This window comes from Phalacrocorax carbo, chromosome 22 (genome assembly GCF_963921805.1).
Source record: "Phalacrocorax carbo chromosome 22, bPhaCar2.1, whole genome shotgun sequence".
Classification (NCBI taxonomy): domain Eukaryota; kingdom Metazoa; phylum Chordata; class Aves; order Suliformes; family Phalacrocoracidae; genus Phalacrocorax; species Phalacrocorax carbo.
Window position 1 is genome coordinate 2576629 of NC_087534.1, and position 27984 is coordinate 2604612.

At 62.5% G+C, this 27984-nt stretch overlaps 2 protein-coding genes across 5 annotated transcripts in view; both read left to right on the forward strand.

Annotated features, from left to right (window-relative positions):
* NFYC (nuclear transcription factor Y subunit gamma) overlaps positions 1-927 on the forward strand; it is a 36661-nt gene extending 35734 nt beyond the window's left edge. For all 4 annotated transcript variants that reach the window (XM_064471593.1, XM_064471592.1, XM_064471595.1 and 1 more), the window contains one exon: positions 433-927. In XM_064471593.1, coding sequence (XP_064327663.1) covers positions 433-552 — 120 coding nt within the window. In that variant the 3' untranslated portion in view covers positions 553-927. The remainder of the gene's footprint in view (positions 1-432) is intronic.
* A 6602-nt stretch (positions 928-7529) lies between these two features.
* On the forward strand, positions 7530-27607 carry KCNQ4 (potassium voltage-gated channel subfamily Q member 4). Its single transcript, XM_064471605.1, has 14 exons — positions 7530-7756; positions 17545-17635; positions 18372-18498; positions 18606-18781; positions 18855-18980; positions 19091-19201; positions 19361-19456; positions 19706-19794; positions 21100-21255; positions 24299-24516; positions 24642-24744; positions 25041-25172; positions 25335-25470; positions 25597-27607. Exons 1-14 carry the CDS (start codon positions 7530-7532, stop codon positions 25813-25815), a joined length of 2007 nt encoding a protein of 668 aa, XP_064327675.1. The 3' UTR covers positions 25816-27607.
* Positions 27608-27984: the final 377 nt, after the last annotated feature.

The window sequence follows — 27984 nt, forward strand, 5'->3', positions numbered from 1 at the left end:
CTGCTTTAAGACCGATAAAGCACTGCTACCGACCCTTAACCAGGAGCAGGATAAGCGGGCGTTGTGCCGCTTCTAATTCAGGTGGATTCTTTGTAGTCTGCTGCGCTCACTCCAAATTAATCCAGTCCCCTGTGCTCTGGGTGGGATCCATTTTAGTCTGAACCAGTTTAGGAATTAAGGTCTTAACACCTAGCGACTGACTGTTGCATAGGTAGCCTGAGCTCGATTTGGGCATCAGAAATTCACAGAATTACTTACTTACGATTTAGCAACAAATGTCTAGTTTGGGGGCAGATTTCATTTGCAGCTGAGAGGTGCTGCATCACCACTGAACTTGCAGGGTTAACGTCCCGCGTCGTGCTTAGCGGGAGCTGGTGCTGAGCGGGATGAGAACTGACAGTCGTTTCTTTCCCCTGCTTCCGTCTCTGCCAGCAACTTTATCAGATCCAGCAAGTGACCATGCCTGCAGGCCAGGACATCACCCAGCCCATGTTCATCCAGTCCACGAACCAAACCTCAGACGGCCAAGCCACGCAAGTGACGGGGGACTGAACGGGGACGTCGCAGCGAGTCTTCTCCCTGCGTGGAAACCAACACGTCCCAGCTTGACGTTTGCCGTACCAACCTGGTCTGATGAATACATCTGCTTCTGTGTATCTGTACTTGATACTAAGCCTATAGTAGGCTGCAATCTCTGGTGCACTATACACCTTCCTCTGGTGGGTATGAGAGTATACCCAACAGACACTGACACAAATGCAATATTTTTATTTTTATTTTTTAGAAATCAATATTTCAGTGTATTCAGCTGCTTGTTCAAACCCATAAAACTGAGAGAGAACTAATCGAAAGGAATTTGTAGCGTCTCATTGAACAATGTATAAAACGTTTTTATCTAGTAAAATTATTAAAGGGTACTGCATCTGGTTTGTTGTAAGAGCTTTATTCCTGGTATTCTGTTTGTATTTTTCCCCCCCCTCTAAATAGAGCTAGATTCAGTCCTCCCGTCTCAATGGTTTATTAGGGATGTATGGGGGGAGTGGGTGGGTGTTAGATTTTTCCTCTCCTGCCTCCTTTTTTGGTAAGCCGGAGCATTGGCTATATGCAGCTTAAGGGTGGAGTAGGGGAGGAGTAATTAAAGTGAAAACAAAGCGGAAAAAACCCATTCCTTGTATGATGACTGTATTTTCTAAGCGCAAAAGATTCTTTAATTTGGCCTGGTTTATTCCAGAAACACTAATGGAAGTCTGGACAAACCCCAGCCCTGCTGTTAACTGTTGTACTAGCTTCAGTCGATGCATGTAATATAAGCTTCGTAAAATGAAATAAATTTCCTTTGTAAGATAATGCGTGTGCTTTCTTTGCGATCCAATGCCCAGTCTCAGCCTGCCAAGCAAAGAGCATCCTGAATCCCTGAGAAAAACGTTGCACCCAAAGTAGTGAAATGGCAGCGGAGCTTAAGGGTGGCCTGGATGAGGGCTTGGACGAGCGACGTGAGTGGTGAGACCGGAGGTGTGCGGATGCCAAGGCCTCCACGCAGGCGGCGTGCAGCGACGGCTTCCACAGAGCGCAGCCTTCAGCTGCGGGTGCCGGGGCTGCGCCGCCTCTCCCTGCAGCGTCTGTGTCCGGGATCCAGCTGAACTAGCAGGGCAGGGGTTTGAGGCAGGCTTAAGCGAACTCCAGGGGTCAGGTTTAATTGAACGTGCTGCCCCGATCCTGGCAGCGTTAGGCTGAGTTTAGGTCTTGGCTAAAAGTGGGGGTGTGAGTTTGTAACCGAGAACCTTTGTGCATCGAACGCCAAGTTTGACGTAGTTGCCGCTCTGTCCAGGAGAGGCTCCGTGGCTGCGTGCGGTGTTTGACGCGCCGGGGACGGTGCCAGCGCCGCCGCTTGTTTTTCACTGTCAGAAGCACCGACTTCGCCACGGTTTTGCCGTGAGGAGAGGCTGGCCGCTCCCACGCGTGGCGTGTACCCCGGTGCCCGGGTGCAGGTTATGTGAGTGCTTTCCCTGGCGGTGCCCAGCCCGGCCGCGTGGGACGCGGGGTGAGAAGCACCCCGGTGCTGGTGCCTGCCTTGCCCTGCCCACATGAGAGCTGCGGGGGGCAGCTGCTGCTGGGGAAGGAAAACTCCACTTCAGCATTTAGCTGCTGCAAACCACTAAATCTGGGCCAGGTTGTTCCAGTCAGACAAGGGAGCTTGCTGCGTTACAGGCACCTCCTGGGCTTTCTAAATGTCAATTTTCTTTTTTTCCTTTTAATTCTGCAGCGCCGGGGGGCCAGCGGCACGCTGCGGCAGCTGAGCGATGCATCAGCCCTCGGGTGCCGCCGCCTTGTGCGGGCAGAGCCGAGGTCTCGTTGGCAGAGCCGGGGCTGTGCCCTGGAGGAGCATCTCCTGTGCACAGGAAAAATGAAGTCGGGGTTGAAAAGTCCCTCGTGTGAAAGCTCCGTGCGTGGGACTGGCCACGAGAGGGCACCCATGGGTGGTCGCTGCCCGGGAGCGGGGCTGGGGGAGCCGGGGAGAGCTCCCCCGGAGCCAGGGGCCAGCATGCGGCCGGTGGCTCTGGTCCCCCGCAGCCTGGTCCTCCCCATCCTCTGCTCCAAGCTGTCGGACCCCGGCAGGCGGATCCCATCGCAGCAAAGGTGCCGCGGCCGGGCTGGTGCTTCCCTCCGGCCCGCAGCGAGGGGAGGCGGATTGCTTCCCAGCAGCTCTCCTGGGAAAGCACCCTTTTTTGCTTACGGCAGGGAGCGGAGCCGGGGAATCGGCTTGTACGGATGGAGAGGGGGACATGCGGCTCCGGGGAGGGGAGCCCGAGCAGGCAGCTGCCTTGCCTTATCAGCCCCTGGCAGAGGTAGGAAGTGAGGCTCTTCCGAAGGAAAGCTCTTTACCCAAAGCAGTTGTGTTTGCTTGAAATAGTTTAAATTTGAATGGGGGTAAGTTGCTTGAAGGACAGAAAATGAGAGCGAGATGCTGCTCGTGAAAGGAGAGTGGTTTCCAGTGAAAGTCTCTACCTCTCATTGAAGGGGATGCTGCTTTCGATGTGCTCAGTATCGCCTCAATGGTGGCCCAAAGTCTGATCTCCAGGAGCATGGGAACTTAACAGACAGTTAAATATTAACATGATCAGCTTCAATATTACCTAATAACGGAGATCAGGCCTCGCGTGCGCTCCCAAGAGCGCCCAAGCTGACTTGAACAGGAAAGGTATTTTGAAGAGCGCTGACATCGTTTGTCTGTCACAGGTACTGTAAACCTCGGGCTCTAATAAGAGCCAAATCTTCCGTATAAGGACACGCGCCTTCGTTTGATCTTCTGAGGAAGCGTGATGACAAATCGAGCAGCGTGAGGCCGTGCAGAAGGAAACACACGTTACCCGAGAGGCTCAGCGAGCTGCGGCACCCCCGGGGAGGGACGCCGGACCCTCTGCGGGCAGCTCGGGTGATGGTGTACGAAGGTGGCGGAGCTAATCGCACCTCCGGGGCCCCGGGGGATGAAAGCCGATGAGGAAGCAGCACTTTCCTCCTAAGGAGCGGTTTGAGTTTCTGTTTCTCCTCGGGGTTGATGAGCTAAGCACAACCCCTGTGCGGGCGAGCGCCGGCTGCTGATGCCCAGGAGCTGGCGCGCTCGGTTTACTGCGGGGTTTGCTGCTGACGGCTGCCCTTCCCCGGGGCTGCCGCGTCCAGCCGCCCTCTTCCAAGGAAGAACTCGCTGCAGTGAAGGTCACGCTGCCGTGGTGGGGATCAGGAGCCCCGAGAGCCACCGGGCACGTAGGGAAAAGTGCTTGGGTGAAGCTGCCCCACGAGCAGCCTCTCCCGGCACGGGCTCTGTGTTCGCCACCGGCAGTGAGTGCTGGCAAAGCGTGTTTCCTCGGGGAGTGGCGCTGCCTCTTCTCCGCTGCCACCACTGTGGGACTCTCCTCCATCTTCACAGGGACCTGATGCTGCTGGAGGGATTTGGTTGTGACCCAGCCAGAGGCTGCTGAGCCAGCACCAGAAAGCGTGGGGGTGCACAGCTCTCTTGAAGTCCTCGTCCGTTCTTCCTTCCTTGCCTTCGGAGCTGGGAAAAGGAGATGGGTCCCTGACCCATCCCACTCCCTGCGTAGGCGGTGCTGCAGCAGAGCAGGGCAGAAGTGTCCCTGCTCCTCCCATGGGGCCGCTTCAGGACATGCCCCAGCTCCCAGCAATGCTGGCGTCGCTCCGAGCTCGGGGTCAGGGCAGGTGAGCGCTGATGCAGCCCCACAGCAGCACCGGGACCTGGACCAGGGCTTTTCCCTGGCTTTGTGGCAGTGCAGCCCCACAGCCCCCAGACCAGAGGGGTCCCCATCCCGTGCCCAGCGGCAGGACGGAGGGAGGCCTCTGAAGCGAGGCTGGGCGTCCCAGCCCCTTGTTTGTCAGAGTGTGTGCAAGCAGCAAAGCCAGGAGCTAACTGCCCTGGGCCGAGGCCAAGCCTCCAGCACAAGCAGGTGCTCTGCAGCTCTCCCCGCGCTGCTGCCGGTGCTGCCGGCTGTCCCCAGTGCTCGCCCAGTTCCCGGGGCAATGCCAGGCCTGGGTCCCCTGAGGCCACGGGCCCCCAGCTTTGCCTGTCCCGGCCTCCAAGCACCAAATAGGGCTCCCTCACTCAGAGGGAGCATCCACGGTTGCATCCACCTCTCCGTGATGCCACCTGAGCTCTGCCTAGGACTCCCCATGCAGGGAGACAGGCTGCAACTTTGCTCCGGTCCTCATGCCTGGGCAAGGAGTTCCAGCTCCCCCTGGTCCCGCCTGCCCCTCTCCCCACTCTGCAGTCCTGCAGCTGCATACCAGGGCTGCAAAACTTACTGGAAATCCCATAGATGCAAATCCTGGCCTCCCGTCCGTGCCAGGAACTTGAGCTGCAATCCCAAGAGGGCAGCAGGCTCCAAGCACGCAGGCCTCCCCACTCGCCATCATCCAGCCTTGGAAATCCTCTTTAAAGGTTCATCAGGGCTGGAGAATGCGTGTGGTTCTGTGGGACTCCCACGGCTGTGGGGCAAAGCCAGCAGAGCCCAGGACTGCTCCCTGAAACCTCTGCTGGTCAGTACCATGTTGATTCAGACTCCCTGGCTCCATCCCAAACCCTCCCAGCTCCAGGATCAACGGAGGTTCCCAGGGTCTGGGCAGGTGACGAGGTGTGGATGGGACCTGCTCCTTCCCCACGTGTGATGACCCACAGCACCAGCTCAGCGCCAGCGCCGTGTCCCCATTAACCCAGCCCCAACCGCTCAGCCCAGCGGGAGCGACGGGCGTCACTGGCCCTGGACGGCTGCGCCTGCAACCTTCCTTCCCCAGGGCTGGTTGGGGTCTAACCTGCAAAAGCAAAACTGCAGGAGGCCAGAAAGCAACAGCAAGGGAGGGGGCGGCTGGTGGGTGATGGTAGCACACCTTCTCCCCTAATTTATTTGCAGCTCACTGATTCCAGCAAGCAATTACAAAAAATCAGTGGCTCTTCATCACTTCCAAACACAGCTCTGCCGAGGCTTCCCTGGCAAGCCTGGAACATCAGCCTGGATATTCCCCATCCAGCTGCAAAGCAGCGGCAGGAATAAAACAACTCCCCACCTCCCCCGACTCCTCTCAAGCGAGTGCCCGCCTTGGCTGAAGTCCTTTCCAGGTCACCTTAACTCTGCCCCTGCCGCAGCCTGGAGGCTTTAATCAATCGCTAGGTGAAACCTAAACCTTGCAACCGAGGGGAATACGCTGAACCAAACAGCAGCGGATGAAGGTCAGGGTGCTCCCGCTGCAGCACCTGGCTGTGGGGAGTGTCTGCTGGGGGGGGTGAGAGGTGCTGGGGGGACCCTGTGCATGGCCGGGCCATGCTCCAGGGTCTGGGTCCCCTTGGGGAGCACATTCAGAGGGGCTGTGGGGGGGTTGAGCTGGAGGGGAGCATGGAGGAGACACCGTGGGGAGAATTTGGTTCAGATTTACAGGATTTCAGCCTCCATGGACATGGCTCTCATCCCCATCTTGCTGCTGTAGGGTTTGCGTGGGGGCAGGAGGGAAAGGCATCCTCAGAGGAGGGGTTCGCAGGCTGGCTCCTGGGGGGGTGCGTTTACCAGCACCATTTCCCCCGTGTCCACGTAAATAAAATTGTCTATTTATTGTGTGTGTTTCCTGAGACCAACCAAATACCGCAGTGCTCATGAGGGCCCGCGCCGGTGCCAGGATCTCCAACCGCCACGTAAATAATTTACTGACCAAAGCCTTTAACTTGCTGTCCTCTCCAGGAGCAGGGGCCCTGGGCACCTGTGTGGGGTGGGAGGACCCAGCTCCTGCAAAGGTGCAGAGAGCAAGTGCTGGCTGCTGGGATGGGGCACCTCTGACCCCAGCTTGCTTGGGAAAGGGGATTCCCAGCAGAGTGCCTTAGTTTCCCAATCTGTTGGTGGGAGGTTGTGTGGAGATGAGGGGAATAAGGTGGAAGAGCAAAAAGCTGTGGGTGTTGGCTGGGAAATGCACTTTCTGTCTGCAGAGGATGGTGAGGTACGGGTTGGGTGAGCTGTGCCTGTTGCAGGACCCTGCAAGGAACGGGCTCCGGCGGGGCTCCTGGCCTGGGAGAGGGAGGACGAGGATGTGCCCTTCCCTTCCCAAGCAGTGTGAAGTCTCTCTGTAGGCATTTGGTGTCCCTCTAAACTTTGGTGCCTCCAGCAATTCCTGGACCTAGAGCTAAAGGAGAGGAAGGGGGGATGGCCTGGCCTGGGATGCTCGCTGCCAGGCAGCCAGGGAGGTTTGATGCTGGCTGGCTTGGGACGCTTGTGCCCAGGATGCTCCATGCCTGGTGGCCAGGGATGCTCCATGCTTGGTAGCCTAGGGCGCTTGATGCCATGTTGTTTGGGATGCTCTCTCCCAGGGTGCTCCATGCTTGGCAGCCTGGGATGCTCCACACCCCATGGTTTGGGAATGCTCCCCCACGGGACGCCCCGCACCCCATGGTTTGGGATGCTCCCCCGCGGGACGCCCCACACCCCATGGTTTGGGATGCTCCCCCGCGGGACGCCCCGCACCCCGTGGTTTGGGATGCTCCCCCACGGGACTCCCTGCACCCCGTGGTTTGGGATGCTCCCCCGCGGGACGCCCCGCACCCCGTGGCCAGGCCGCTCTCTGTCCGCTGCTGTGGGCAGCAGGGGGTCCCCAGGGACCTCGCGGGGAAGGGTCCCCCCAGCCGGGCCGGGGATGACGGCGGGGGAGCCAGCAGCCCCCCTGTCCATCCGCCCCCGGAGGGGGTGGGGGAGCTGCTGCTGCCCCTGCGGGCGGCTCCGCGTCCCCCCTTCCCCATCCGCCCCGTCCCGGGGGCGGGGGCCAGGTACGGCGGGGCGGGGCGGGCCGGGCCCGGGGCGGGGGGAGGGCCCGGCGGCGGCGGGCAGCTAAAGGCAGGTGGCGGCGGGGTACCGGTTTGCTCGGGGCGCGGTGCGAGCCGCCGTCCAGCGGAGCGGGAGCAGGAGCCGGGGCGGAGGGGAGGGGGGGGTCCGGCGGCGGCGGGGCCATGCGGCGGGCGGCGGTGCCCTGAGCGGGGGCGGCGAGCCATGGCCGGGGCGGCGGCGCTGGCGGCGGTGCGCACCGAGGACGCGGGGCCGCCCGGCGGGACCCCCCCGCCCCCGCCCCGCCGCTGGGGGCTGCTGACGGGATCGCGCCCCGCGGCCGCCCCCCGCCCCGCCGGGCCCCGGCGCTGCTGCCGCCGCCGTTTGCAAAACTGCCTTTACGACGTGCTGGAACGGCCCCGCGGGTGGGCCTTCGTCTACCACGTCTTTATGTGAGTACCGGTGTCCCCCCGGGGAGGGGGAGCGGGGCGGCTACCGGCTGGAGCATCCCGACGGCCGGGGGCCGGTCCCGGGGGTCCCGGGGCGGCTGGGGCCGGTGGGACGGCGGGGGCCGGGCGGTGGGGGGAGCGGGCTCGGGGTATCGAGGGGCACCGGTGGCGAGCCCGGGCACCGCCGGAGAAGTTTCTCCGTGAGCGTTTTGGGACCGTGGTGGGGGGGGGGGGGGGGGCGCGGCGGTGCTCGGGGCCGGTGCAATGGGAGCACCGCGCTGGGGGAGCTCCGCCACCGGGAGCGGGGACCTCGGCGAGGGGGCGAGCGGTGGGGGCGGATTCGTGCCCCTGTGCGCATCCCCCGCGGGTGGGGCCCGGTCTCCCGGTGGCCCGGGGTGCGGTGAGCCCCTTCGTGGTGGGACCAGGGAGCCTGTCCTGTTGTGCACCTGTAGCGGCGTTGGGACGTAGCAGAAGCGCCAGTCCGGCACCGGAGCTGTGCCCGGGTGGGATGGGAGGCGGGGAGCGGGTGCTCTTGTCCCGGCAGGCCAGCAGCAGCTGCTCTAGCCCGAAAGCTGTGTCGCTGTTGATCCCCCACACACCCCTTTCCAGAGTTGGAGCCTGGGATGCTCCCAGGAGCACGTTAAGCCTGGCTCAGCACGGTTTCCCAGGCAGTGTGGTGCTGCTCCGGCTTTCCTCACTGGCCTGGGTGTCCGACGGCTTTTGCGCAGCGGTAGCTTCTCCAAGACGTGTGCGGGCTCAGCTTGGGGCTGAGTAACAAATTGAGCCCCTTGAGGTTGTTTGCTCAGGGGGCTGTAACGGGGCTGCAGAGCTGGGGTGCCTGTAACACACCTGGAGGCTGCGGGCAGAGAGGGGGGTTCCCTGCTTGGGTGCTGCTTGGCTGCCCCGACCCAGGACCCCGGCTCTGCTCCGGCTGTGCTGCCGGGACAGCGCTGCTCCCGGCCCGGCTGTAGCCATGGGGAAGGAGGTGGTTTTCCCCTCTGCCTCATGTGTGCTTGCCGTGTTCTGTGCCCCACGGCCCAGCTGGGCACAGACCACCTCAGAGAGCATGAGCTGAAAAACTGCCTCTCCCTCGGCTTTCGGGAGCCGTAACGCGGTGCTGAGTCGTTAGCAGGGCGTGCGAGCTGGAGCTCGTTAAGAGGCAGGAAAATGGGTCTTGCCTAAGCTAGCACATTGAGATGGCAGGATGAATTTGTCACTGGATAAGAGGGCACCTGAACTCCCTAGGGAGCTGGGAGAGGAGCCCAGGGCCTATTTGTAACGCCTGCTGACACCTCCGCAGTGTGCTTCGGCAATAATACCTACGCTGCAAATACTGCCCTCGAAAGAGCTTTTCCTGCAAGGAATTAACAATGGTGGCCAAAACCTCCTGCTACTGGAGGAGGATCAGACTTTTTTGTGTAGGTACTCGCAGGCCTCTGGAAGAGAGATGCCCCAGCTCATCTCACAGCTGAGATGGGTGTGCTCAAGCGTCCTTCACCAGTTCTTCCTCCCAGCTGGCCTGTGTTTTGCCCCAGAAACAACCGCATCAGACCGAGCAGCTCCCCTTGCAGAGCCCACCAAGCCCTGGGTCCTTCCTCTGCCCAGCCACGCCCGGCCCCCAGCTCTTGGAAGATGGGCTTTTACCTGTATGGACAAGATGTGCAGCAGTTAACAGCAGGAGCGAAGCATCTTAAGCATTTATCGGGGTGGGGAGGGTTTGTGTCCATTTGCTCACTTAGTTTTACGCCGAGGTACGGTGCAGGGCAGTCAGTCCTGCTGGGGACCCTCCGAAGCCTGCAGGAAGATGCCGCAGTGGGTGCAAGGTGCGGATGTCTGTTCCATGAAGCCTTTTCTATAAATCTTGCTCCTTTGACTTCTTCAAAGTTTTTTCTTCTCTCCCGCAGCAGATGGGAGCTGCTAAGCTGTTGCAGTGCTGGGTATTGAAGTTCTCGGGGATGATTTCTGTGTGTCAATAGCTGAGGACTGGTTTTTAAATAGGAAGAGGAAGGTGTTACCCCTACTTTGGGGGAGGCTGAGGCACAGGGGAGATGGAGCCCAAGGTCGGGGCAGTGCTGGTCACAGGACCCATCCTCTGAGTCACGGCTGTGCGCTGCCTCCCCCTGAGCAGCCTGGCTCCGAGACAGGGCTGAAAACTGCTAAAATGGAAATACCCGTTGAGAAGTGAAGCACTTCCCTCCCCTGAGCAGTTTAGTGTCTGGGAGCATGTAGCAGGGCTGAGCTGACACCGTATTGGGCAAGTTCAGTCTCTTTCTTTTGGCAAATTGATCCCAAATAGCTTCCTGTCCCCCATGTCTGCTCTGGGCTGGGCTGGTGCTGCTCCGCCTTGCAGGATGGTTTGGTGGCTGCCCTGTCTCTGCAGCCCCTGAGCCGTGCCTGCAGCCCTGCCCCACAGGCAGCAGGGTCTTGGAGCCACTGGTGGGCTCTGTTGGAGCTTCGCAGCCCCTTGGAGCGCCCTGTGCTGGGTGTCCCTGTGGGTTCCTGTGCTCCAGCATTTGCAGGAAGGGGATGGTGTGAAAGCAGGTGCCCACGCAGGTGTGAAGGCAGGGCTGAGGTGTGCAGTGTTGGCCAGCCGACCCCATCCCCTCTAACCCTGTGCTGACCATGGCAGGACCGTGGAGGCATGCGTTTGGGCTCAGCAAGCTCACTGGGCTTGCAAAGCTCTGCCTTGCCCTCTTGAAATGAGAGTTTCTAGTCCTGGAGCTTACAGAGCAAATCTGGGAGTGTGACCAGAGCGTTAACCTAAAGTCTTTACAGCCAGAAGGCAAATAAAAACTTCCTTTTCCAATCTCCACCTCTTAAGCAAATGGGAAGGCTGTTCTCATACCCAGCTTGTGCCTTTAGCTATGTATTGCTGTCAGCGACTGCCCTGCTCCCCGGGAGAGCTGCTGTAGGCTCCTGCGCTTGGCACGGGCACCGCTGTCAGCCCAGCCCAGCTCGGGGGGCTGCCCCCCAAGGGGTCTCCTGCAGCCTGGAGCTGCACTGGGGAGGTTTCCAGTTCAAGCTGTTCCTCCCCATCTGCCAGCCCTCACCAGCCCCTGCACGTGGTCAGTGGCTCTGTGTTGCTGCCCCGATGGCAGCCGGGGTCTGGGAGCTCCTGTCAATGGTTATGAAACTGCTGGGTGCACCAGAAGCTCAGCTCAGCACTTTTCCATTTCCTAGAGGAATGCTTTAATAAAGAACAGTTTGACCTGGAGCAAATTAGGGAAGACGGAGCCAGCAGCAGCAGTAACAACCCACAACCCCCTGCCTGAAACAACATCCCCAGTGCTGGGCTGGCCGGACGCCCCCCCTGCCTGCTGCTCTTGGCAGCATCTCACCGGGATGCTGTTGAGTTGATGGGCTTTTATTTACCTTGTGAAAGTGTTTATTTACTTGTGAAAGTGTTGCCCTGCACCTGAGGCAAGGAGGAGATGGGAGTGCAGAGCTCGAGGGTGCCCATCGCTCGGGCACATAGGGTGGCTGTCCCATGGCACCCCTGCCCTGGCCCTGCATTTGGTGCCATTGGGTCCCAAAGTAGGTTGGGGGGGCAGAGGGGTGGCAGCTCCCAGCAGAGCCCCGGGACAATCAGAGCACTGGGTGAGCAATGCCAGGCGTGGGCTCTCCTTGGCTCGGGGATGGCCAGGCGCTGCGGGGCCATGGGAAATCCCCGCTGGCTCGGGGCAGCGGGATGGTGGGGGTGTGATGGGCACAGGGCAGCAGCTGGCGGGTCCCCCCCCATGCAGTGGCCAGCTCCTGGCCAGGGACCAGGCTGCTGACAGCCAGTCCCTCCCGGAGCTTCCCACTGCTCTGATCCTGCTATAGAAGAGGGCTGTGGTGGGCAGGATGGGTCCTGGCGCCGCTGCGGGGCGGGCGGCTCCGCTGTGCTCCCCTATCCTGCCGCATCCCTCCATCTCTGCTTTCCCTGCCACGGTGGGGATTGCTGCCATGGTCGGTGCCTGCGGCAGCCCAAGCCCTTGCCAGCCCACCCCGGGGCCATTTGATGGCTGGGACCCCAGAGGGTTTGCAGGGAAATTGCTTCACCCCCTGCTTGGTGCTGGCTCTCCACGGCCTGCTTGGTAAAAACCTCTTGTATTAAGCTCCAGGGTTTTAACTTGCTGTCACTGGCATCCCCCACAGGGGCTGGTGGGGTGGTTTTGTATCTGGCTGCTGCAATTGCATGGCCAGAATAAAAGGGGCTGGGGAGGCTGAGCCCCCTGGCTCTGTTCCCGGGGCCGGCCCCGATCACCTTGCCCCAGCTTGAAACAGGAGCTGTATTTGGGGGAAATGCTGGTGGGAAGAGAAGCTGGCGCAGCGGTTTCCCCAGCCCGATGTGGTGTCACCAGGGCATAAAATTAAGCGACTTTGGCACAACATGAAACTGTGCATTGATTTTTCTTCTTTTTTTTTTTTTCTTCCTTCTTTTTCCTTTCCCCTCTTGCTGCTGCCGTTGGACCCCCCAGCCCAGAGCACGAGGCACCAGTTTGGGTGTCCCCTAAAAAAGGACAGAGGTTAGCCCCACTGCCAGGGGGTGCAGAGGCGATGCTCGGCTGCCCTGGCAAGGCTTTGGTTATTTACCTCTCAAAGCAGCCACCCCTGGGGTGAGGGTCAGAGTGGGGCTGAGTGAGCACCCACACCTGACCCCCTGCCTGTGGGTGCTGCTGGCACCTGTGCAACGTGTTTGGGGGCTCAGCCTGTCTCACCTTCTCAGGGCCACTCGTGTCCCTGTGCCCCAAAGGTCCCTGTCCCCTGGGGAGCCTCCAGGTGCTGGAGGGTGGGGGCGGCCCCAGTCCCTCTCCTGGGATGAAAGGCCCGTCGGACACGGGAAGTGCATCTGAAAACATGCTGGTTTTCTTTTCCCCCTCCTAAGCCGGCTCTGTGCCAGATGATTCAAGAGCAAAAGCATCTCGGCTGCTCTGTGTGAGCGTCTTGGCACTGTCCGCAGGAGCCTTGTGACCGTGCTCCCTGTGGGGACTGCGGGGCCGGGGGGGCGGTGGGTGACGCAGGGGTGCAGACGTGTGCAGCACAAGGGTGATGGGTGATGCTGTCTGCAGGCTTTGGCTCCTGCTCACCAAAGCACAAAGGTGTTGGGGCCATTGGCTCCCATGCGGTGTCGGACGTCATCTGGAGCTGCTGCCGTGGGTGCTGCTGGGTCCGGGCCGTGGGTGTCCCCAGGCTGCAGGAGGAGGCATGCAGCCTGCAGATGAGCTCCTCATCCCAGCCCTGCTTGCAGCCTGTGTCAGGGTGCTGGAAACACCCTGTCCTGCCTTAACCTGCTGGTACCCCCGGGTCTGGCGGTAAGGAGGGCTCTTGGAGCAGCACCTTTCCTCTCCCAGTGCTGATAACCGGGTCTGGGCCAGGCTCTGAGCGTGTGCTGGTGTTTGCGGTGCTGCTGCTGCAGCCGGGCTGGCCCCGTGCCCGACTGGCTCCAGCTCCGGCCCGACTGGGTGACCATGGGGAAGTGCTCAGTGCTTTTCTGCTTCTCTTCTCTGCAGCGCGGGATGGACCCTGCCATGGTTACGGGTGCAAACAGGCCCGCTACACCCCTGGTTATTTATATCCCCTGGAACAGACAGGCCGCCTGCTCCACCTCTCCTAAAGGGCTGCTGGGGCGAGGGATGGGGGATTTTTAAGACACACTGTTTATACAGCTGCAGTCGGTGCGCAGGGAGCTGAACCTCACAGGCTGGGGAGGCTGGAGAGCGAAGCACCGTCCCTATCCCTGTCCCCATCCCTACTGGAGCTAGGCTCAGGCAGTTTTGGCCCAAACGGCCGTTTCCTATGGTGGCACAGCCCAGCCGGGCTCCCAGCGCTCCTGCCCAGCACCGCGGGGACCAGGCAGTGCCGCGATGGGGCCAGGTTTGGCTGGAGGAGGGAGCTGTGCCATTCAGCAGAGGCTGTTTGCTCACTCGTCCCCTGGCTGAGCTGTTTATCCTACGGCGCGTGGTATTTTCCTTCCGCTGAGTTATTGCCGAGCTGCCAGCACAAGCCTCCCTGACGCTGCCTGCGCCTCCGCCTCGGCGCTTCCTTGCAGGGGGAAGCGCAGAGCTGGGTCTGGGTCAGCCCTGCCGATGCACGGGGGTACCCCAGCATCACCCCCCTGCCTTTCCAAGCCCACACACCGCCTGCTCGCTGGGGCTGGGGGACGCAGCCCGGCTGGGCTGGTGTGTCCCGCTGCTCAGGCTCTCAGCATCACAGTCCCGTGGGCACCAGCAGCACCAGGGTGCCGCAGCACAGCTTTGCCCAGGCTACGCCGGGGTGCAGCCCGTGTGCCTGGGGCTGCTCGGGCAGGCACTGGGTGCCGGCTGGTGCCCCCTCGCCAGGCGCTGCTCTGCACCAGCCGGGGCTGACCTGGCCCCGCTTCCCCTGAGCTCAGCAGCTTTCCCGGCTCACCTGTTCCTCCGCCGGCACCGTGCTGCTGGTGCGGGCAGGAGCATATGGCAAAGTCCGCTCTAATGAAGATTAATGTGAGGAGATTCACCTTCTCCAACCCGGACCCCCTCCAGGTTTTAATTACTGCTTTGGGGAGGAGTGTTCCTGCGGACAGGCGTGCTCCTGTGGGGGTGAGAGCAGCCGGAGGGGTCCCGTCCATGCGTCCAGGCTGCCAGCAGTGTGTCCCCTCCTGCACTGGGATGGATGCTGGCAGGGGGGTGTGCAGGCAGCAGTTGGAGCCCCTTGGGGAGGGGGCTGCCGGTTGGTGGGGGCTGGCAATGGAAAGTTTATTGGGGAGAGCTGATGCATCGGCTCAGCAACAACAGCATCTGCTCCCTCTGTCCCCTGGGAAAGGGGAGCAGGGAGGCAATGAGGCTCTGGTGAGGTCCTGCCCCGCCGTCTCTTCCCCATCCCCATGTTCCCTGGCAGCATTCCTTGGGTTTTTCTGGCCCTGCTTGGTGGGTGGGAAAAGCAGTGAATTCGGCAGTGGGGATGCACCAGTGGGGAGTCTGGCAGTGCCGGCACCAAGTGGCATTTGATAGAGGGATCAGCCAAGCCCTCGGTGCGGGGCAGAGCTGCTGAAAGCAGCACTTCTGCCCCAGGGGGCTGCTGCCCCAAGCGGGGCTGGGGGAGACAGCTGGTTCCTGGCTCGCCAAGCTGCCTTCAGGCATCTGACCCTTTCCCTAAGCTGCTTAGGCGCTGCTGGCAGCTGGGACGGGGCGTTTGCCCAGGCTTTACAAGTTAATTCCTAGCAGGTGATGTGTTCCCAGAAAGTTTCTTTCCCAGCCAGCTCTGTGGGGCCTCGCATGTCTGTATCCTTCACCAAATCCTGCAGGATGCTGGCAGGGCTGGGCAGGAGGCATCCCCACCCTGGGGGTGGAGGTTTCCATCACTGCTCCTGTGGCTTGGCTTTACAGTCTGGCCCCGTTGCTTTCGGTGCTGCTGCGGGGACGGGTGACGAGCGGGGCTCTGGCTCGGTGTAAAGGCACTGTGACTCGCCGCTGCCCAAGGCAGGGCCACCTACAGCGCGTCCCGTGGGAACAGCGTGTGCCCAGGCACCGGAGACCCCCCTCCCCACTCCCCAGCCGGGGCAAGAGGCACAAATCTTTGCAGGCTGGGAGATTTCTGCCTTCTCTTCTGCTTTGTGCTTCGCTGCCCATGTAATTGCCTGCTAAATCCTGATTGTATAATCTTTATTGCTGATGATGCACAATGCAGAAAGGCTCTGCCCTGGGCTGCTCAGCCAGGGCTTGTTTTTTTCTCCTCAGGCCAAGTGCTGTGGCCAGGAGGCCAGCGACCTGCCCGGTGCTCCCTGCCCACAGCACCGCTGGCCTCTGTGCCGGCAGTACCGCCGTGCCTGGCTGCGCCGTCGGCTGCCGGAGGAGTTAAGGGCAGAACTGCTGTGCTGGAGGAAAGGGGCTCAATTAATAATTCAGAGGGAGAAGGAGCTGGCTCCAGCCTTCTGCCTTGCAGACGGGGAGTGCCTGGGAGAGGAGCATCATCCTCTGCAGTGAGGGCAGGGTGGTGTGGAGGCTGCGACACCCCCGGCCCCTTCGTTCCTGTAGCTGGCATGTGGTGTGTTGCTCCAGCTCTCCCTTCTCCCCTTCCCTGGGGTTTCTGTGCCATCGGCCCCATCTCCAGTTTCCCATCACGGTGGTTTTGGGGAAGGGGACCTGCCTGTCCCCTTTAGGCTGGGTTTTGAGCTGGGTGCTACCCACAGCACCCTCTTGGTGGGCATGGGGCGCTTGGCAGCCTCCTCATGCCGTGACCAGGTTTGAGAGCCCCCAGCCCTACCCGGCACAAACTGTGGGTTTGTGGGTGGGTGGGTGTCACAGGATCATGCTTAGCCTTGGGGGAGGGGCCCTTGGCTCCCCCCACCCCTAGTGTTCAGTGTCTCTGCCGAGTCCCCTTGGCTTGGGTGGTCCCACAGAGGGCACAGAGCATCGTCCCCTCTCCCTGGTGTGGCCTGGTGCCTCCCCACCGGCGCTGGGGCAGGCGTGTGGGTTGGGTCTGGTTTCACTCCTCAGCCGCCCTGGGGCAGCCGGTTCGGCTCTAAAGCTCCACATCAGCAACAAGAGGAGACCAGAAAGTGCTCCCAAGCGGGTGTCAGGCAGCATCTCCCCAAGCCAAGCACCCCGTGCTCTCTGGAGCACCATTGACAGGTCTCACGGGCATTGCTCACCATGAGGAGATGGTGCTGGGGGAGCGAGATGGATGCCCACCAGCTCAGGGACAGGGTGCCAGGGCCACCTCGCTTGCACTGCTGGCCTCAGCCTGGCTGACCCGGTGCTGCTGGCGGTGCCTCCCCGCAGTGCCGTGGGGCCGTGCGCCCAGTGGGTGCCCGGAACCCCCCGTGCTGTTACGGAGCCGGCTCCGGCAGAGCAGTGGCCCTTTGCACGCCGTCACATGGGCCGGTGGCACAAGCCCTCTGCTTTCCATTTTTAGAATCGCTGGATCAGGGGAAAAAATGTATTTTTGGAATTTCATTTGCTTCAGCTTCAGAGTCTATTTTTTCCCCCCTCCTTATTTTAAATGGGCCAAAGCCCCTTGTGTCTTAACCCAGCTCTTGGGGACAAACAGCCCCAGAGCAACTCCCTGTTCACTCGTCCCTGGGTTGGCTGTTCCCAGATGGCCCCCGTGTCCCCGGCAGGTCCCCACAGTAGCGGCGATGCTGGGGACAGTCAGGAGAAGTTCTGGTCCGCTTCCTGTAGCAGCAGCGCCCTGCCACAGTGCAGGACCCTTCCCCCCTGCCAGCCCCATCTCCCTGCCTGCCTTTAATTAGCAGTTGTTTTGCCCTGGCAGAGGCTGCAGGGCTGCAGTGGAGCCTGGCACTGAGCCCCATGGCTGCTGGAGCCTGGTTCTCCTCCTCGGTGCCTGCAGGGCAGCCCGGGGATGTGCTGTGCCTCCAGCCCAGGCTGGCACAGGGGTGCTGTGCAGGGCTGGTTCCCATCGCAGCAGGACCAGTGGGAGCAATGTCCCCTCTGGGCACGGAGCTTGGGGGACTCCACGCCACCGCGAGCCCTGCCCGAGGCTGGGGATGGACAGGGTACAGAGGGGTCCTGCTGCGGGCTCAGTGCCCTGGCACAGAGAGGTGCTGCCTGCACTGGGCATCCCAGTGCCACCAGCAACCTCGGGGCAGGCAGGCTTTAGGCACAATCCTGCCTCTGCACCCACAGGCAGCTGCTCCTGGGCTCCCAGATTGCTCCATGCCACCATCTAGGGGCAAACTGTGTCCCGGGTGGCTCAGCCACAGCAGTGGAGGTCTCAGTTTGGGGGGGCCAGGCTGCGAGCGGGGGCCAGGACTGCAGGCTGGGCTCCCCCTGGCCAGCCCCGATGCCCGCACTGACACACTCTCGTTCCAGATTCCTCCTTGTCTTCAGCTGCCTGGTGCTGTCAGTCTTCTCCACCATCCAGGAGCATCAGAAACTGGCCAACGAGTGCCTCTTCATCCTGGTAAGTGGGGAGCAGGGCTGTCACTTGGACTCCCCCTCCCTGTATTACACCCCAAGAGACTTGGACAAGACCATGGACAAAACCCTTCCAAGCCCTTCCCCAGCCCAGATGTCACGATTGATCATTGATGTTAACGATGGCAGCCTCTCCAGCACGGCGGGGAAAAGCTGCAGGGTGGCCTCACTGCTGCGGGTGTCCCTGGGGCTCAGGGTGGCCCATCACCACAGCCAGACCTCCGTGGTGTGGGCAGGCATGAACCACTGGAAAAGGCAGGGCAGGAGGGGCTAAAAAAGGCAACTTTCCCCCAAACTGTCAGAAACGGCTGACGCTGGAGTTCTTCCGAGTGATGGGGACTAAATTGGGAAGGTCCTTGTGACTTTCCCGCGAGTAAGCAGAACGGGGGCTTGTTTGTGCGAGAGGTAGGAGGACAATGCTGACGGCGGAGGAAAAGGACCCAGCTTGGTGTGAGCTTGGCACAGGTAGGAGAGCCGGGCTGCTCAGACAGGCTCGACGGCTGCCGCTCCCGTCTCGCTGCCCTGATTCCCCTGGGATGGCTCCAGCCTCGGCTGTGTCGGGGGTGGCCTTGGGAGGACACCGTGCTCCCTCCTCCACCATCGTCAGCACCAACATTTCATTTTGCCCTGCCCAAAGCTGCCCACCCAGCTGACACCCCCACACCGACCTGCCCCTGCCTTCCCTCCCTCACCCTCTTGTGCCCCCCCTCTCCCCCCGGCAGGAATTCGTCATGATCGTGGTGTTCGGCATGGAGTACGTCATCCGTGTCTGGGCGGCCGGCTGCTGCTGCCGCTACCGGGGCTGGAGAGGACGCTTACGTTTTGCCAGGAAACCCTTCTGCGTTATAGGTACTGGGGGGCTTTGCGGGGAGCGCAGGGACTTTGGGACTTGCGGTGTCACCCACGCCACGGGTGTTCAAGGAAAGCCCGTGCCCCTGACCCTCCCTGCCCCCTAGATTTCATCGTCTTCGTCGCCTCGGTGGCCGTCATTGCCGCCGGCACCCAGGGCAACATCTTCGCCACCTCGGCGCTGCGCAGCATGCGCTTCCTGCAGATCCTGCGCATGGTGCGCATGGACCGTCGCGGCGGCACCTGGAAGCTGCTGGGCTCCGTCGTCTACGCCCACAGCAAGGTGAGGATGCGGGGTCCTGGCAGAGTCCCCCACACCCCCTCCGGAGCCCCTCTCACCCGCCCTGCCCCAGCAGGAGCTCATCACCGCCTGGTACATTGGCTTCCTGGTGCTCATCTTCGCCTCCTTCCTCGTCTACCTGGCTGAGAAGGATGCCAATGTCCAGTTTGCCACCTACGCCGACTCCCTATGGTGGGGCACGGTAAGCTCGGCCACCGCGGCCCCCCAGCCCCGGGAGGGGATGAGGAGGGTGGGATGGGGCCGTGGCGGGGGAGCTCCCTCCAGGCCTCCCCCTGCTCTGCCCCCGGGCAGGTCACCCTCACCACCATCGGCTACGGGGACAAGGCACCGCAGACGTGGCTGGGACGGATGCTGGCGGCCGGCTTTGCCCTGCTCGGCATCTCCTTCTTCGCGCTGCCCGCCGTGAGTAGGGCCGGGGAGAGGGTCCCTGCACCTCCTGCCCCACAGAAATCGGGGAGAAAGGGGCCAAATCCACCCCTGTGGTGGGAGGGTCCCTGTCTCTGCTGGCTGGCAGTGGCAATGTGGCCGGCACCCATGGACACCGTCCCCTCCCGTCTCCAGGGGATCCTGGGCTCTGGCTTCGCCCTCAAAGTGCAGGAGCAGCATCGGCAGAAGCACTTTGAGAAGAGGCGGTCTCCGGCAGCAAACCTGATCCAGGTAGCGCAGGGCTGGTGCGTCCTGCCCCGTTCCTTCCTGGGGATGCTCCGCTGTCTCCCTGCCTGCTCTGCCTGTCCCTGCTGCAGGCAGGACCCAAATGCCTGACCCCAAATCCGGCAGCTGGCTCCTTTGGGCCAGACTCTGCTCGTGGTGGCCAAGGGGGATGGAGGGGGCGGGCATGGGGGGGGGGTCTCGTTTCCTGACCCCACGGGCTGATCCCGATGCCGGTGGGTTCTCGCTCCCATGCAGGCCGCCTGGCGCCTGTACTCGACGGACAGCAGCCGGCTGTACCTGACGGCCACGTGGTGTTACTACGACAGCCTCCTGCCCCCCCTCAGGTAGGCTGGGTGCGGGTGAGGGCTGTGGGGCTCCCCAGGGGGTCACTGTCGGGTCCTGGGCTAGTGAGTGACCTGGGCAGCCCCTGCCACAAGGGGCCGTGTGGATCCACTGAGGGTTCGGTGGGGCTGAGCACCACGGCTGCCTTGCTCAGCCCCGGGACACTGGAGCCCCAGCACAGCATCTGCCGAAATGCCCAACACCCTCCTCCATCCTCACCATCCCCCCAGCCCACAGCACTCAGCACCGTCCCACCCTGTCTCCGCTCGCCCCATCCATAGCCTTCCTCCAGCACCACCGTGGGGAAGAGGATGGTGCTGCCGGCCGTGGGGACCTCGTGGCCAGGGCGGTGGAGCTGCAGCTGGCCGGGAACTGACTCTCAGTGTAACGGCAGAGCGGATGGACTCAGGGGGTCCGGCAGGGAGCCCCGTGCCCTGTCCCTGCAGCGCTCTCTCCTCCCATGGCCTCAGGGATGTTGCCACCATGGGTGGATCAAGGACTCTCCGAAGCTTTTCCGGACACCCTGTGTGTTCCCATCACACCGAGCGCACCGGCGTCTGCCGTGTGGCCCCAGGGCCAGCCGTATGGCCTGTCACAGCCCTGCCCTCCTCCCTGCCTCTGCCTGTGTGTCCTGCCCCTGCTCTGGCCATGTGTTTCTTTGCAGTGACAAATTTCACTCTTCTGTTTCACTCTTTTATTATTTTCAAAGACGGGTCTCTTAACAGCCGTGGCAGCACATCCCTCTGGTCCCAGAGGAGATCCGGCTTCCTGTGCATCGCTGCCGAGCGCAGCGCTGGGCAATCCCAGCATGGGCATCACAGGGGGCTCCGCCAGGCCTCCTGCTGTGCTGGGAGCTGTGTCTCCTGCAGCAGGGAGCTGAGATAGGGCCAGGCTCGATCCCTGCCAGGTCTGAGCTTCCCCCCTGCTCCAGCAGTGCCCAGACCCCGAGTTCAGACGGTGGCAGGTTCCCATGTCCCCACCCCACAGCAAGGGTGATCGTCCTGCCTGAAACATCCCTCTCATCATGGGTCCAAACCCTCTGCCCCTGGCTGGCCTCCATGCGACCCTTTCCCAACACCCCTGTCCCCAGCAGTCCAGCACTGTCACCCTCAGGTGCCAGCAGTGCCATTCAGAGCTGTTAAGAAACTGTCTTTTGAAAGAAAGTGCTGGTTTTTGCTTTTTGTTTTGCTCTGGTTTTGCTTTGGTTTGCACAGAGGAGAACCCAGCTCTGCTCAGCCATGGTTTGCTCATCTTGTTTGCTTTGGAAAGTTTAATTTCTCCATGTTTTTATTTAACCCCAACCCCAGAGAGCTGGTCCTAATGTTTGAGCATTTGCACCGAGTCCGCAACGGAGGATTTAGGAATTCAGAGGTGAAAAAATTGCCTGACGGAGCCCCACCGCCTTATCACTCCTTCACCCCTGGCCTGAAAAGCATCAGCCTTGCTGTTTTTTCAGGGGAAAGGTAGGAGGGTGCAGCCCCACGGCACCGCGGTCTCCCTCCTCTCTGCCCTCTCTCCTCTGCTCGTCTTTGTCTGCCTGTGGTGCCACCGTGGTGCCCGTCACCACCAGCCTGGAGCCCAGGGGAGCAGCCCCCAGCCCCACTCCCCAGCCAGCGCCGTGCCGGGGCACCCGTCCCGCTCTGCAGCTGGCTGCCGGGATCGCTGCTGACTTGCAGCTCCAGCGGGGGCAGGTTTGGTCCCTGCAGACACGCTCTGGGCTGTTGTACCAATGTGAAGCCCCTTGCAATGTTCAGCTCCACCTCGCTTCCCTTTTTGCTGTGGATACGGCACCGGGACCTTGCACGGGGGAACCAAGCGTGGCTGAAAATGACCCCGTGAAGGCAGCGCCGCAAGCCCGGTGGGGCGGGAGCTGCGCAGCCCTGCCGTAGGTCTGGGCAAGGAGCAAAACCCAGTTCTTGCAGTCTGAGATGGGCTTCCCGTGCCCGTGGCAGTGGGGAGCAGCAATGCTGAGCCTCCCCGGTGCTGCCAAGAAGAGAGAAGAGGGTTCGGCCGCTCCGTGCGGGGCTGCCGTACTGCTGGTGGCCGCTGTTTGTGCACTGTGGCCCCGGTCCCCTCCGGCTGAAGAGCATCCCGGAGACCCCGGTGTGGCCACCATGGCTGCTGGCCTGCCACCCAGGGCACCGGCACGGCACGTGGCCCTGGGCCAGCGTCAGGGCTAGGCAAGGGAGAGGGAGCGCTGCTCCTTTGCGTCGTGCCTCACATCTCCTGTGATGCCAGAGATGGGGCTGCGGGAGGTCTGGCGCGGTGCAGGGATGTGCTGGGCTGCGGCTGTCCCACTGCGGGCATGGGGCTGAGGGGGTCCTGCTCCCCACACTGGCCCCGAGGTGAGTATGGGCTTGGGGGGCTCCTCCCTGCAGTAGCACCGGCCTGTGCTCACCCGGTTTCCCAGTGAACAGTGGGGAGCTGATGGGAGGGGCTGCAATCCCCTGGCCATCCCACCCAGGGGGGTCCCGAGCCTCCCCCCATCTCCTCTGCAAGCATCACCGCTCATAACATCTCACGTTCTCTCTCTCCTCCCCTCTCCTGTTCACCCTCCTCCTCTCCATCCCCCCCAACCTCCCCCCAAACCTGTGCCCCCCATTCACCCCCAAGCTGGAAGGAGGAGGATGTGCAGCCCCACAAGTGCTTACGCCTCAGGTAATGTTTGCCCCTGGCAGCCACTCGCCACCTGTCCCGTCCCATCCCATCCTCCCACAGCGAGTGGGCAGGGGCCGGGGGTCCGCAGAGCCCTGTTTTTGCAGGGTCACCACCGTTCAGCTGCTCGGCACCACGTGCCATCACCAAATTGCTTTTTTGCAGAGCTCCGCCACTCAGAAACCGGACTTGCCTCTGCGGGGCAGGCGTTAGTGTTTATGCAGGACCTACGCAAACAACTTTGCTCGCGCTTCTTGCCTCCACAGCAGAGAAGGGGTACCATGGTTGGGTCCGGTGCGGCGGGAGATGCTCACCAGCAGCGGGCAGGGACCCTGTGCCCACACCCTGGGGTGCTGGCATGCCCAGGGGGTCGGGGATGCGGTGGCCCTGGGTGCTCCACTCCCTCCCAGCCACAGGCTAACTCGTTTTCTCCTGTGTCTCTGCCCTGACCCTCCAGCCCGATCTTTAGTGGTAAGAGGAGGCTCTTGTGGACATGGGGCATGTGGAGACGGAGGTACTGCGTCCCGGCTGCCTGCCCGCCCCGGCTGCCTGCGCTGGGCAGCCACGCAGCGTTGGGGAGCACCGGGGGTGCATGGTGCTCTGTGTCGGGCTGCCTGCTGGCTGTGGGGTTGGAGGGGGCTGGGGTGTGAGGCAGAAGGGGTAGAGGCCCAAGGGTGGCCCTTCTGCAGGGCAGGGGGGTCTGTGCATGCCCTGGGCTGAGCCGGCTGGCCCTGCTGCCCCTCGCCGGCTCCCACGGTGGGCCCTGCCTCGGTTTCCCCCCCGGTTCAGCACAGATGAGCCCAGTGCCTTGGCCTTGCTGGGCTTGCCGAGTCCAACCACAGCAAACTGAGGCACTTGGATAAATCCTGTCCCACATCTGTCCTGCAGACTGGTACCCCCCGAGCACAGCCCTCCATGGTCCTCCATCACAGCCCGACAGCACCGCATGCCACCGGCTGCAGGGGCTTATGGCAGCCCTGCCTGCCCAGGACGAGCTCGCCAGCAGCCTGCATGGGGAGGGGCTGGCAGCCCCGTGCCCTGCCTGAACCCCTGCCTTGCCCTGTGACTCCTGGCCTGGGATACCAAAGAGGGGTTTTGTGGAGCCTGTTGTGTAGCAGGTGTGGGGTTTGCTCTGCATCCTCTGTGGCTTTGGCTTCCTCTGCTCACAGAGCTGTGCATCTGCTTGGCCTCCTTGCATGTCCCAAGGCGTGCTTGTGATCCCATGTCACATAAAAGGCAGCACCAGATGATGTTTTTGTGTAGGTCCTACGTAAATGATGCCTGTTGTTCCCCCCCCAGCCCAGCAGAGCAGCTCCTTTCAGGAGCAGAGCTCATGTTAGGGCAGGAGGGTGGCTGCTCCGCTCACCCATGGGAGCAGAGCCTGAATTAGGTGGTGCAGCCTGGAGGAGGAGGAGGATGAAGGGTCCTGGCTGGCCAGGTGCCCCAGGACACCCCGTGCCAGCAGGGATGGGGCAGGAGCAGTGCTGCTCCCTGCGGGACTGGGGCCGGTTGCTCTGCCAGCGGCTCCGCTGTGTGTCCTGCCTGCCGCCGTACCTGTCTCTCCCTGCTCTCCCTGTCTGTCTCCTCCTTTCTCTGCTCTCGGGGGAGAAAAAGGGTGTTTAAAGGAGTAACCCCAGAGCTGCTCCTGCACGGGCACTGCCTGCTCCTGGCCTGGCCCGCATGCGAGCTTGTGTCTATCGCACGCCGGGAGCTCTCGGCACGGCCACCCCGTCCTCACCCAACTGCGGTGGGCACCGTGTGTGCCTGAAGTGGGGATCCGCTCCCGTCCCTGTCCCCGTCCCTGTCCCCCCAGCTCGCCTCTGACGCCGCCCACCCCGCTCTCCCACGCAGCAACAAGATGGGCATCAAGGACCGCATCCGGCTGAGCAACCCGCAGCGACAGGGCAGCCGGGGCAGGCAGCACCTGGGGCCCCCCCTGCACCGCTCCCCCAGCACCGAGGACATCCCCGAGGCCTCCACCCCCACCAAGGTGCAGAAGAGCTGGAGCTTCAATGACCGGACCCGCTTCCGCGCATCCCTGAGGCTCAAGCCACGGACCCCGGTTGAAGGTAAGCCCCAGGGACTGGTGGGGTCTGGGTCCGGCTGTGGGGTCATGCTGGGGGCTGCAGGCATTTTGGGGGGTACAGGGGGGCAGCCCTTGGTCACTGCCACTCACCCACTCTTGCACCCATAGCTGATTGCCCACTGGAGGACAGTGGTGAGGAGAAGAGCTCCCACTGCGACCTGACCTTTGAGGACATCATGCCAGCGGTGAAGACCCTTATCCGGGCGGTCAGGTGAGACCGTTACCTCCTGCATTCCCCAACACACGCTCCCGTCCCCAGCTCCTCCACAGCTCTCAGCCCTTGGGGATGAGCAGATGTGCCCAAATAGCCCTGGTCCCCACTCCAGCCCATGGCAATGGCCGAGCTGGGCAGGGAGCAGGGACAGCACCCGGCTCAGCCCCGCCGTGGGGACAGTGACCAGGACCTTGGTGCTTTGCACATGCACATCACTCACCCCAACAGCATGGAGCTCCTGGGCACCCCCAGACCTCCCCAGTGCTCTGCAGCCAGCCCGGGTGTCCCTACAGGATCCTGAAGTTCCTGGTGGCCAAGAGGAAGTTCAAGGAGACCTTGCGTCCCTACGACGTCAAGGACGTCATCGAGCAGTACTCGGCCGGCCACCTGGACATGCTGGGCAGGATCAAGAGCCTGCAGATGCGGTGAGCTGCCCTGAAGGTGGGGGGGGGCTCTGGGCTCCCCTGGGTCTCCCACCACTAGCCGTGCCCTCTGGGAGGGGCGCTGGCCCATCGCGATGGGTGGCTCTCTCCCCAGAGCCCTGTTCCCATCCCCTGGGTCTCATGTGTCCCTTCTCTCCCCGCCAGCGTGGACCAGATCGTGGGCAGAGGAGCGCTCACTGCGGACAAGAAGATGCGGGAGAAGGGGGAGAAGCTGGCACTGGAGACGGAGCTGGTGGACGAGCTCAGCATGATGGGTCGCGTGGTCAAAGTGGAGAGGCAGGTCAGGAGGGGACAGCCATGGGGGAGCAGGTCACCGTCCCTTCAGTGCCTGCAGGATGGGGGAGCCGGGACCCCCAGGTCCCCTCCCCACAGGGAGGGACCCACTCAGCCCCACCAACCCTTGCAGGTGCAGTCCATCGAGCACAAGCTGGACCTGCTGCTTGGCCTCTACTCCCAGTGCCTCCACAAGGGCTCCACGAACTCCTTCAGCCTGGCCGCTGTGCAGGTGCCCCCCTGCGAGCCCGACATCACCTCTGACTACCACAGCCCTGTGGACCACGAGGACATCTCGGTCTCTGCCCAGACCCTGAACATCTCCAGGTCGGCCAGCGCCAACATGGACTGAGCGAGGAGGCAGCAGGACGGATCCTGCCAGCACGCAGCCAGTGGGACGGGATGCCAGGACGTGGGAGCAGCGTGGCGGCATCTGGCCCCGTCTAGCCATGTCCCTCACCCTGTTACTTGAACTGAATCTTCCTTTGTGGGGGTGTACCTCCAGCGGGGTGCCTGCTCTGGGGATGAGGTGGGAGCCTGTGGCACTGCGGCATGGCCAGACCACGTTCCTGGGCTGCTCCTGTCCTTCCCAGGGGAGTGAGACTCTCCAGCTCCTGGGGCCCTGAGTGCTCCCCAGCTATGGCAGGGATACTCGAGGCTGGCCCCATCCCCTGGGGTTTGGCTTGTACCCCCAGCCCTCAGGACATGTCCAGCTCCCCAGCAGGGTCCTGCCCAGTCCCCTGGAGCCAAGCCAGGGCCACCGCCAGCTATGCAAGGCTCCATCTCCCTTCTGCTGCTGGTGCCAAGCAGGGGCGTTGGGGCACAGCCCAGTGTGGTTTTACCTGCATCACTCCAGGTCAGGGCAGCAGTGGGGGTCCCCCTGGGCAGGGAAGCAGGGGTCCGTTTCCCCTCACCCTCCTCTGCCTGGGTTGTTTCCCTGCTCACGGGGCTGCAGCACTGCAGCCGCGGCTGCACCTCTAGAAGCACAGCAGAGCCTCCTGCCTGCCCGTGCATGCTCCCAGGGCAATATATATATAGGAGAGATATATATATATTTATGCAATAATGTCTTAATATGCAACAACCCCGGGATGAAGAACCCGTGGGGACATAGGCAATAAGCAAACCCCCTACCAGCACACAGGGCTGGATCCTGCTGCCTGTGGGGGCCCACCTGGGTGCCCTGGGGGCTTGGGGCTGGGTGACAAACCTCCACCCGATGGTGGCCCTGGGGCCATGGGGCTGGGCTGGGGCTGCAGAGGAGGGAGGGATGCAGGTATAGGCAATGGGGACAGTGGTCCCCAAGAAGCATCCCTCCCTCTCATGCCCCAGCCGCCGCTCCTGCTTAGAGGACTTCTTCCCTGCCACGTCCTGCAGTGCTCGGTTTGTCCTTCCCCATGTCCCCACCCCCCCACCATGGTCCAGGGACCATGAGCTGGGCCGGGGGGTGACAGCCTGGTGGGGACAGAGCGTGCCGCTCATGACAGAGCCATGGCAGCTCCCATGCTCCCCCATTGCCCTTTGCTGCCCGACCCCAGTCCTGGGGCTGGTTTCCAGTCCCACAGCACTGGGCTGAGCCAGGCTGGAAGTGATCGTGGTAGTGCCAAAGTCTGCCAAGCTGGGGGTTCCAGGGGTCTCAGTGCCCTGTGGGGCTCAGCAGCAACACCTGCATGGCCATGGTGCTGGGATCTGACCTGGGCTGGTGAGGACCCACTGAGCCCTTGCTGCTGGCACGGCCCTTCTCCGGGCTTCGGGCTGTGGGATTTGCACCCCCCCCTTCCCAAGCCCCCCTGTGCCTCTGCTCCCAGCAGCGGGGACCCCTGACCCTGCTTGGTTTTCTTGCCTTGTTAGTGCATGTAGCCAGCACAGGCCATGCCAGAGCCACTCGCAGCCTCCCCACTGCTCCTGCACCACTGCGGCCCCCTCCCCTCACCCTGGGGGCGCCTGTGCCCCCGGCCGGGCCATGGGGCAGTGGTGCCATGGGGGCACGAGGGCACGGCTGGGTGTAGTGGGTTGGTACATGGGTGCCATGGGTGCCCGGCCGTGGGGCAAGGGTGCATGCGAGAGCTTTGCCCGCAGCCGCACGCAGGCACTAACTCGTAGGACCCTCCCCAAGGCTGGCTGGTCCCCGCAGACCTCCCGGTAGTTACCTCACTTGATTAAATTATTAACTTATTTGTTTCATTAAAATGTGGAGTAGAGGCTGCCTGCCTGCCTGCCGTCTCTCTCCCGGCTCTCCCGAGAGGTGGCACTCCAGCCCTGCCGCCAAGCATCTGGCCGGTGGACCCGGGCATCCAGCCAGGGGGCCCAGGCGTCCGGCCACCTCCCTGCCCCCCCCTCGAGCCGTGGTCACCCCCCAACGTGGGAGCAGCGTCCCAGCTCTGGCTCCATCACCCTCCCCAGCTCCATGGTGTTGTGTGCCACGGAGCGCAGGCCTGGTGCCGCTGCAGAGGGGCCCCTGCCCTGCGTTTGGAGCTTGGGGCTGGTGGGGAGAGTTGCTGTCCCGGGAAGGGCCGTGCCC